This window comes from Salvelinus alpinus, chromosome 1 (genome assembly GCF_045679555.1).
Source record: "Salvelinus alpinus chromosome 1, SLU_Salpinus.1, whole genome shotgun sequence".
Lineage (NCBI taxonomy): Eukaryota > Metazoa > Chordata > Actinopteri > Salmoniformes > Salmonidae > Salvelinus > Salvelinus alpinus.
In genome coordinates, this window is record NC_092086.1 from 43,303,101 (window position 1) to 43,312,016 (window position 8,916).

The 8,916-nt window shown below is 45.3% G+C and overlaps 1 protein-coding gene across 1 annotated transcript; it reads left to right on the plus strand.

Moving 5' to 3' along the window:
* Positions 1-11: 11 nt before the first annotated feature.
* LOC139576876 (ADP-ribosylation factor-binding protein GGA1-like) lies at positions 12-8,787 on the plus strand. The gene is made up of 17 exons (XM_071403439.1): positions 12-296; positions 891-975; positions 1,596-1,671; positions 1,806-1,904; positions 1,990-2,113; positions 2,215-2,315; positions 2,459-2,539; positions 2,875-3,012; positions 3,160-3,241; positions 3,374-3,487; positions 3,629-3,772; positions 3,849-3,922; positions 6,822-7,012; positions 7,281-7,486; positions 7,574-7,743; positions 7,827-7,937; positions 8,057-8,787. Exons 1-17 carry the CDS (start codon positions 230-232, stop codon positions 8,171-8,173), a joined length of 1,980 nt encoding a protein of 659 aa, XP_071259540.1. The 5' UTR covers positions 12-229; the 3' UTR covers positions 8,174-8,787.
* The last annotated feature ends 129 nt before the right edge of the window (positions 8,788-8,916 follow it).

Consider the following 8,916-nt stretch of genomic DNA (forward strand, 5'->3'; position numbering starts at 1 on the left):
ACCTTTGTGCCGCTAGAGGGTAGAGAAAACCGGTAGAAATCTGAAACTGGTTGCACTGTCTGCAATAAACAACTACAGTGTGATCGAGAAGGTCCATTAGAAAGTATGATAACCTTTTTTCTGTGTTATATATTCTTATGCGCCAGTGCCAGCGCGTTCATCATCCACCCATCACTGTTGGAGAGGTGAGAAGGGGAGCTCTCAAATTTGTTCCTCGCGAGACACGTTCATGGTAAAGAGAATTCCCGTAGTGATGGCGGCGCCGCCTGACACCGAGAGTTTGGAGTCACGTATCAGTAAGTATTTAAAAAAAAAGTTATTTAGGTTGTATAGAGAGCTATTGGAGCATGCATCCTTGGAAAAATAACGGTGTCGCAGTCGACCGAGATGACAGGTTAAGCAAAATCAATGTGCAAACTGAGAGGGGCTGTAACGTTAGACCTCTCATAAACAGCAAGCTAGCCAGCTGTAAAGCTAACGTGAGCTAACTAGCTATCCAGATAGATTCCCAGAACCATCTAGACTAGAGAGAATGCATCTAACTCTTGCTAGATACGGGAACCAGCAAGCCACCGATCGTGAATTCATATCCTGCCAGTGACTATACGCTTAGCTATGGGACAGTGCTGTCAAATGCAGGAAGCCTAGTTCACTCGGTCAGTGGGAGAACTGGAGTTGGAGTCCCTTACAAAGTCGTGTCCAAAGTACTGTTGGAAGGCTAAAGTACTTGCTATTATCTGTTTTCAAAACAGTTCTGCAACAGAACTGATTGATGTTCATCTCCATTTTTCACAGTTCCCTGAATTAAACATGGATATGTGTCATTATCGAAAAATATTCAGATGAACCTTTACTTCCCCTTTTCCCAATTTCTTTCATTCTCCCACTAGACAAGGCCACAAACCCACTAAACAGAGACGCAGATTGGGACAGCACCCAGGCCTTCTGTGACCAGCTCAACAATGATTTGGAGGGGTATGTGAATGTCAGTGTCTCATAACATGTACACGTTTTAGCACTATGTTTTCACCTCTCAGGAGTAGCTGTACTGAGTACATACTTGTTACTTAAAGCTGCAATATGGAACTTTTTGGGCTATGTCCAAATTCACATAGGAATGTGAGTTCTAGATCTGTCATTCTCATTGAAAACAAGTCTAAGAAGCGGTAGATTTGTTCTTTGTGTGTTATTTCTATGCATCCCATTTCTAATTTTCATTTTTGCATCATACTTTTGGTTTTGTACACCAGCTTCATACAGCTGAAAATACTGTATTTGTAGTTATTTATAATATATTTAAGAGGTTTAGATGGTACAATGATTCTCTACACTATACATTGCTTGTTTTGCCACATAAACTGAAATTAGGTAAACTATTAGAATTTTTGCAACCAGGAAATGGGGGAGCGATTTCTTCATATTCCACATTTTAAGATTTCTGACACTGACCCTGTGCTGACATCTGTGTCATTCAATAAAAACATGGTGTTGTCTAGCGTAGAGGGAGAGGTAAAATTGCATGTCATACAATAGTCAATGGTAGATAGATTTGCTGCCAACTTCAGCCACATCAAACTCTTTATGTTCCATTTCAGACCCCAGCTGGCCACCAGGCTACTGGCTCACAAGATCCAATCACCTCAGGAGTGGGAGTCCATGCAGGCACTCGTGGTGAGTTGAGTGATGGCAGTGTTGTATTGGCTCTGATTCCTATTACAATTGACAGCCTTCTGTCTAGTGTGTGTGCCTACATCTATATTGAATAACTTAATTTTTTGACTCACTTGTGATGTGTGTACAACCAGGTGCTGGAGACGTGCATGAAGAGCTGTGGGGAAAGGTTCCACAGTGAGGTGGGCAAGTTTCGCTTCCTCAACGAGCTCATCAAAGTGGTCTCTCCAAAGGTAATGATTGTCTGTGCCTTTCACTGAGCAAGTATGTTAAAAATGGATAAGCTCTCACTCAGCATGCTCCTGCTCTCTCCCTCAGTACCTCGGCACCCGGGCTCCAGAGCCAGTGAAGAAGAAGGTGTTGGAGCTCATCTATAGTTGGACACTGGGGCTGCCTGACGAGGCAAAGATCGCTGATGCCTACCAGATGCTTAAAAAACAGGGTGAGCTGTTCTACACTTGGTGACTGCAGTGTAGCTATGGTAGTGATGGATGCAAGGTTGTTGTTTAGGTAGTTGTTAATGTTTTTTTTTCTTTTTACCAGGCATTGTCAAACAGGACCCAGTTCTTCCAGCTGACAAACTCCTCCTGCTTCCACCTCCCAGACCAAAAAATGCCATATTTGAGGATGAGGAGAAGTCAAAGGTAAGGCATTGTTAAACAAAAGAGACATAAAACTTTTTTTTTTTAATTCTGCATTACAAATGTGATTCACAATGCATTCTCCACTCCATTTACCACCCCTCTCCCTAACTTTAAATTATTGCTCCTCCCTGGTGTCTTGGTAGACACTGACTCGCCTGTTGAACAGCACTCACCCTGAGGACCTGAAAGCAGCCAACAAACTGATCCAGGAAATGGTGCAGGAGGTAGTCTCTTCTCAAGCTCACCTAAATGTATGAATAAAGTAGATATATAGGCTGTTACATTACAGTAATACAGATATGTACATTGCATAGTGTGAACTGTATTATCTGGTCTGTGTGTGTTAGGCATTCACTTTCTCTCCCATACTAAGTGCTTTAGTACTATACTGTCATGTAAGGGGATTGAGTGAGAAAGTGGGCACTCTGCCCTGAGGGGTGGTCTCCTTGTCAGAATCATTCAGTGCTTTCATGACTCCTTTAGTTTAGGGACAAAGGATACTTTTCTTCCCCCTCCTCCCTCCCTGGTTTCTTCTTCCTGACCTGTGTGTGTGTCTCAGGACCAGAAGCGGGCGGAGAAGTTGTCCAAGCGTGTGACCGCTATCCAGGATGTGAACGAGAGTGTCAGCCTACTGACTCAGCTGCTGGAGGACTATGACAGGACCACCAACCCACAGAGCAATGCAGAGCTCATCCAGGTCTGTGGCACCTTTACACAAGCAACTCCATGCTATGACAAACCAGAGACACCTCCCACAGTGCCATAACAGCATCACCTATATATGATGTATACAAAGCACTGCATGCAGATACAGACATTTGATAGTGTGTATTTGTGTGTTTAGGACTTGTACCAGCGCTGTGAGAAGATGAGACCCACGTTGTTCAGACTGGCCAGTGATACAGAGGACAATGATGAGGCTCTGGGTGAGGTTTCAGACACTCCTCAATGTGTTTAAGTGTATGGTACACAGAGAGAGAAGAATATGTGGGTGACGATATACAGTATATTACAATTGTGTGTGTGGCGTGTGTGTGTGTGTGTGGGCGGGCGGGCAGCGGAGATCCTCCAGGCCAACGACAGCCTGACTCAGGTCATCAACCTGTACAGGCAGCAGGTGAAGGGAGAGGTGGTGAATGGGAACAACTCAGCTAATACACAAAGGCTCACAGGTGAGCAACAATGGGTCAATGACACATGCATCCATAGGGACGATAGGGTCACTTGACACAAGCTTGGTAGGAGGGGACTAGAGTATATGATTACATGCATAGGCTAAAGATTTCCTCTCACTGTACACTTATCTCTTCCAGGATGTAGTACGGCGCTACTTGATCTATCGGGATTGGACACTTCACCTCCTTCCTACCCAGAATTCCCCACTCCAACAGACAGTCTAAATGCTCCCTCCCAGGAGATGGGCATCAGTCTCCTTGACGATGAGCTAATGTCATTGGGTAAGTCTTCCAAGACCTCTGTTACTTCCATGTTGTGTGTGTTAATTGTGGGTGACTTTGTGCCTATCTTTCCCAGGTTTGAGTGAGGGGACCCACACCTCCAACCCGGCCTCCCAGCCTGAGGACTCTACCGCCTGGGACTCTTTCCAGGTGAGGGGAGAACTGAGCACTTCACACAGGGAGACATGATGCGAGGCAATGCATAATATTCACAGTTAACACCAAATCCATTGAGTCCCTTTTAGCTTCTCTACCAAGAGGATTCTCTTCGATTATAATCACAGTCGTGTACATCCCCCCCAAGCACACACCTCGACGGCCCTGAAAGAACTTCATTGGACTCTTTGTAAACTGGAAACCACATATCCTGAAGCTGCATTTATTGTAGCTGGGGATTTTAACAAGGCTAATCTAAAAACAAGGCTCCCTAAATTTTATCAGCATATCGAATGCGCGACCCGGGCTGGAAAAATTCTGGATCATTGTTACTCTAACTTTCGCGACACATACAAAGCCCTCCCTCACCCTCCTTTTGGCAAATCTGACAACGACTCCATTTTGTTTCTCCCAGCCTATAGACAGAAACTAAAACAGGAAACGCCCGTACTCAGGTCTGTTCAACGCTGGTCCAACCAATCTGATTCCACGCTTCAAGATTGCTTCGATCACGTGGACTGGGATATGTTCCGGATAGCGTCGAACAACAACATTGATGTATACGCTGATTCGGGTGAGCGAGTTTATTAGCAAGTGCATCGGTGATGTTGTACCCACGGCGACAATTAAAACCTTCCCCAACCAGAAACCGTGGATTGATGGCAGCATTCCCGCAAAACAGAAAGCGCGAAACGCTGCTTTTAATCAGGGCAAGGCGACCGGAAACATGACCGAATACAAACAGTGTAGCTATTCCCTCCGTAAGGAAATCAAACAAGCTAAGCATCAGTATAGAGACAAAGTAGAGTCGCAATTCAACGGCTCAGACACGAGAGGTATGTGGCAGGGTCTACAGTCAATCACGGACTACAAAAAGAAAACCAGCCCCGTCGCGGACCCCGATGTCTTGCTCCCAGACAAACTAAACAACTTCTTTGCTCGCTTTGAGGACAATAAAAAGAAAACCAGGTATAAAAAGAAAACCAGTGCCACCAACACGGCCCGCTACCAAAACCTGCGGACTCTCATTCACCGCAGCCAACGTGAGTAAAACATTTAAATGTGTTAACCCTCGCAAGGCTGCCGGCCTAGACGGCATCCCTAGCCGCGTCCTCAGAGCATGCGCATACCAGCTGGCTGGTGTGTTTACGGACATTTTCAATCAATCCCTATCCCAGTCTGCTGTTCCCACATGCTTCAAGAGGGCCACCATTGTTCCTGTTCCCAAGAAAGCTAAGGTAACTGAGCTAAACGACTGTCGCCCCGTAGCACTCACTTCCGTCATCATGATGTGCTTTGAGACTAGTCAAGGATCATATCACCTCCACCCTACCTGACACCCTAGACCCACTCCAATTTGCTTACCGCCCCAATAGGTCCACAGACGACGCAATCGCAACCACACTGCACACTGCCCTAACCCATCTGGACTAGAGGAATACCTATGTAAGCATGCTGTTCATTGACTACAGCTCAGCATTTAACATCATAGTACCCTCCAAACTCGTCATTAAGCTCGAGAGCCTGGGTCTCGACCCCGCCCTGTGCAACTGGGTCCTGGACTTTCCGACGGGCCGCCCCCAGGTGGTGAGGGTATGAAACAACATCTCCACCCCGCTGATCCTCAACACTGGGGACCCACAAGGGTGCGTTCTCAGCCCTCTCCTGTTCACCCATGACTGCGTGGCCATGCACACCTCCAACTCAATCATCAAGTTTGCAGATGACACTACAGTGGTAGGCTTGATTACCAATAACGACGAGACAGCCTACAGGGAGGAGGTGAGGGCCCTCGAAGTGTGGTGTCAGGAAAATAACCTCACACTCAACGTCAACAAAACAAAGGTGATGATCGTGGATTTCAGGAAACAGCAGAGGGAACAGCCCCCTATCCACATCGACGGGACAGTAGTGGAGAAGGTGGAAAGTTTTAAGTTCCTCGGCGTACACATCACGGACAAACTGAATTGGTCCACCCACACAGACAGCGGGGTGAAGAAGGCGCAAGAGCGCCTCTTCAACCTCAGGAGGCTGAAGAAATTTGACTTGTCACCAAAAACACTCACAAACTTTTACAGATGCACAATCAAGAGCATCCTGTCGGGCTGTATCACCGCCTGGTATGACAACTGCTCCGCCCACAACTGCAAGGCTTTCCAGAGGGTAGTGAGGTCTGCACAATTCATCACCGGGGGCAAACTACCAGCCCTCCAGGACACCTACACCACCCGATGTCACAGGAAGGCCAAAAAGATCATCAAGGACAACAACCACCCAAGCCACTGCCTGTTTAACCCACTATCATCCAGAAGGCGAGGTCAGTACAGGTGCATCAAAGCTGGGACCGAGAGACTGAAAAACAGCTTCTATCTCAAGGCCATCAGACTGTTAAACAGCCATCACTAACATTGAGTGGCTGCTGCCAACATACTGACTCAAATCTGTAGCCACTTTAATAATAAAAAATTGGATGTAAATTATGTATCACTATTCACTTTAAGCAATGCCACTTTATGTAATGTCTACATACCCTACATTACTCATCTCATATGTACATACTGTACTCTATACCATCTACTGCATCTTGCCTATGCCGTTCGGCCATCGCTCATCCATATATTTATATGGACATATTCTTATTCATTCCTTTACACTTGTGTGTGTAAGGTAGTTGTTGTGAAATTGTTAGGTTAGATTACTTGTTAGATATTACTGCATGGTCGGAACTAGAAGCACAAGCATTTCGCTACACTCGCATTAACATCTGCTAACCATGTGTATGTGACCAATAGAATTTGATTTGATTGCCATTACTTAGGCAGGTTCATGATTATACCTTAACAACAAGTGTCACGTCTGTGTCTTACACATGGTGTCGCTTTCTTTGCAACAGTCTTCCGATAGTGTGGATATTACTGATATCCCAGCAGCGCCTCGTGTACTACTGAGTCCAGATCCGCTCCCCTACACCCAGCCTCTTTCTACTGGAGCCACGTCTGGAAGCTCAGCCTTAGATGAGTTGGATCTGCTGGGGAAGACGCTGCTGCAGCAGTCCCTACCTCCAGAGGGCCTGCAGGTCAAATGGTAACTAACCCTTCACTATGGGATGGTTTTACACCGCAGGAGATGTTTGTGTCAAGTATTCGTATTAGTCTGCCAGTTATGTTGCTGCTTAGTACAGTATTGATGGACCACTGTGTTCATTACGATTTGAAGTCACTTCAAGTGCTGTAGAAGTAAAACAATATATGAAGGATCATGAGGTGCTGACCATGCCAACTTGTTATAACAACATGACAGACACTCAGCAACATTGTTCAACATTTTATGTAGTACCTTTATCTATTTTCAGGGACAAGCAACCGTTCAAACCTACTCTACGAGATCTCCAGAACAAATCTGGAACTAATCCAAGTCCTATCCCGGCCTTCTCCCCTGAGCACCCGGTGGCTCTCCTAGGTGATAGGTTGTTGGACACCTCTCCGGTTCACACAGTCATTCCCCCTATAGAAATTACCCTGACAGATGTTTTTGTGCCGCTTGAGTCCATTAAGCCCAGTAAGTATCTATAATATTTTTAGTATCTACTTGCTATGCTAATAGTGCATCACATTTGAACAGTTTTAAACTCTTTGTTGTATCCAGGCAGCCTGTTGCCTGTGACGGTGTTTGATAGCCACAGTTTGCGGGTGCTCTTCCACTTTGCACGTGACTCTCCGCCCTCTCTTGCTGATGTGCTGGTGGTGATCATCTCCATGCTCTCCTCCGCCCCGGTTCCAGTCAGCAACATCCTCTTCCAGGCCTCTGTCCCTGACGTAAGACCTCTTCTCTCTTAATCTGCCTTTTCACCTTCAGTTCCATTGTCATTGTAGGGTTGACATCATGACCTCTGTTGTAGACAATGAGAGTGAAGCTACAGCCCCCATCAGGAACAGAGCTTCCAGCCTTCAACCCAATCCTCCCACCTGCTGCCATCACACAGATCATGCTGCTGGCCAACCCTCACAAGGTACTAGACACTCGTTTAAGGCCTGTTATATACCCCTGTGGCATCCCCAACATTTTCTTGTAATTATAAACTATGAAGCTAAATAGATTTCTGCAACCCTCAATTCTCTTATTTTCCAGGAGAAGGTGCAGTTGCAATACAAGCTAACCTTCACGCTAGGAGAGGAAGACCATGATGAAAGAGGAGTTGTAGCACAGTTTCCACCTTCAGACACGTGGCAATCTTTAACAGATTGACAAGATGTGGCATCTCACTCACACTGCATAAACCTTGCTTTTTAAAAATGCTTCTATTTCTATTGATTACCTTGCTTTATGCTTTGGAGTAATGTCCTCTGTGCAGCTTTACAGAACTTTATTTGGCTGCTTTCAAACATACATAGTACTATTGCACAGCAGACAGTGTGTCACAGCCATGTCTTGTTTTTAACAAATAGGTTGTCCTTCATTCATAGAATTTATACTATTTGTTTCCTTTCATGCTCCGGGAGACATGCAATGGGCCCTTTGGGAGGTTTTGGGGAAGGCTCATCTTAATCTGAGTTTTTTTTATAGCTGTAAACTATCCTGCTGAATTACGGTTGACGTTGCATTTACCCTATTTAATGTTTACCCCACCATGCTCCCAGGTTTGCTTACTGTGATAATGAAGGATCATTCTTCCTCTCCTTCTGCACGAAGAATGGTTTGCCTGATATCCTTGTCATGTAGAATTAGACATTCTAACACTGAAGTCCTATTTAATCTGCCATTTGTGCCTATTTAAGGATTGTTTTCACTATCAAGTCCCTTGATGGTTTGTTGGTTTTACATGTTAATCGTTTGATCCATAAATCTTTTCAGACATTTAATATGTGAGTTTGGGTATGAGTCTTTTACTCCTCGCTGTTTTAAAGATGAATGTCTGTCAAATTGTCTTGCTGAATCACGGCTTGAGTCTCCCAAGCACATTCCACCAGGCATCTCCAATACAACTCTGT

Bases quoted from the DNA above. Each gene is read 5' to 3' on its own strand.
- LOC139576876 (XM_071403439.1), top strand. From the start codon at position 230: ATGGTAAAGAGAATTCCCGTAGTGATGGCGGCGCCGCCTGACACCGAG. The intron at 976-1,595 runs GTATGTGAATGT...GTTCCATTTCAG, and splicing joins CTCAACAATGATTTGGAGGG to ACCCCAGCTGGCCACCAGGC. The intron at 7,013-7,280 runs GTAACTAACCCT...ATCTATTTTCAG, and splicing joins GAGGGCCTGCAGGTCAAATG to GGACAAGCAACCGTTCAAAC.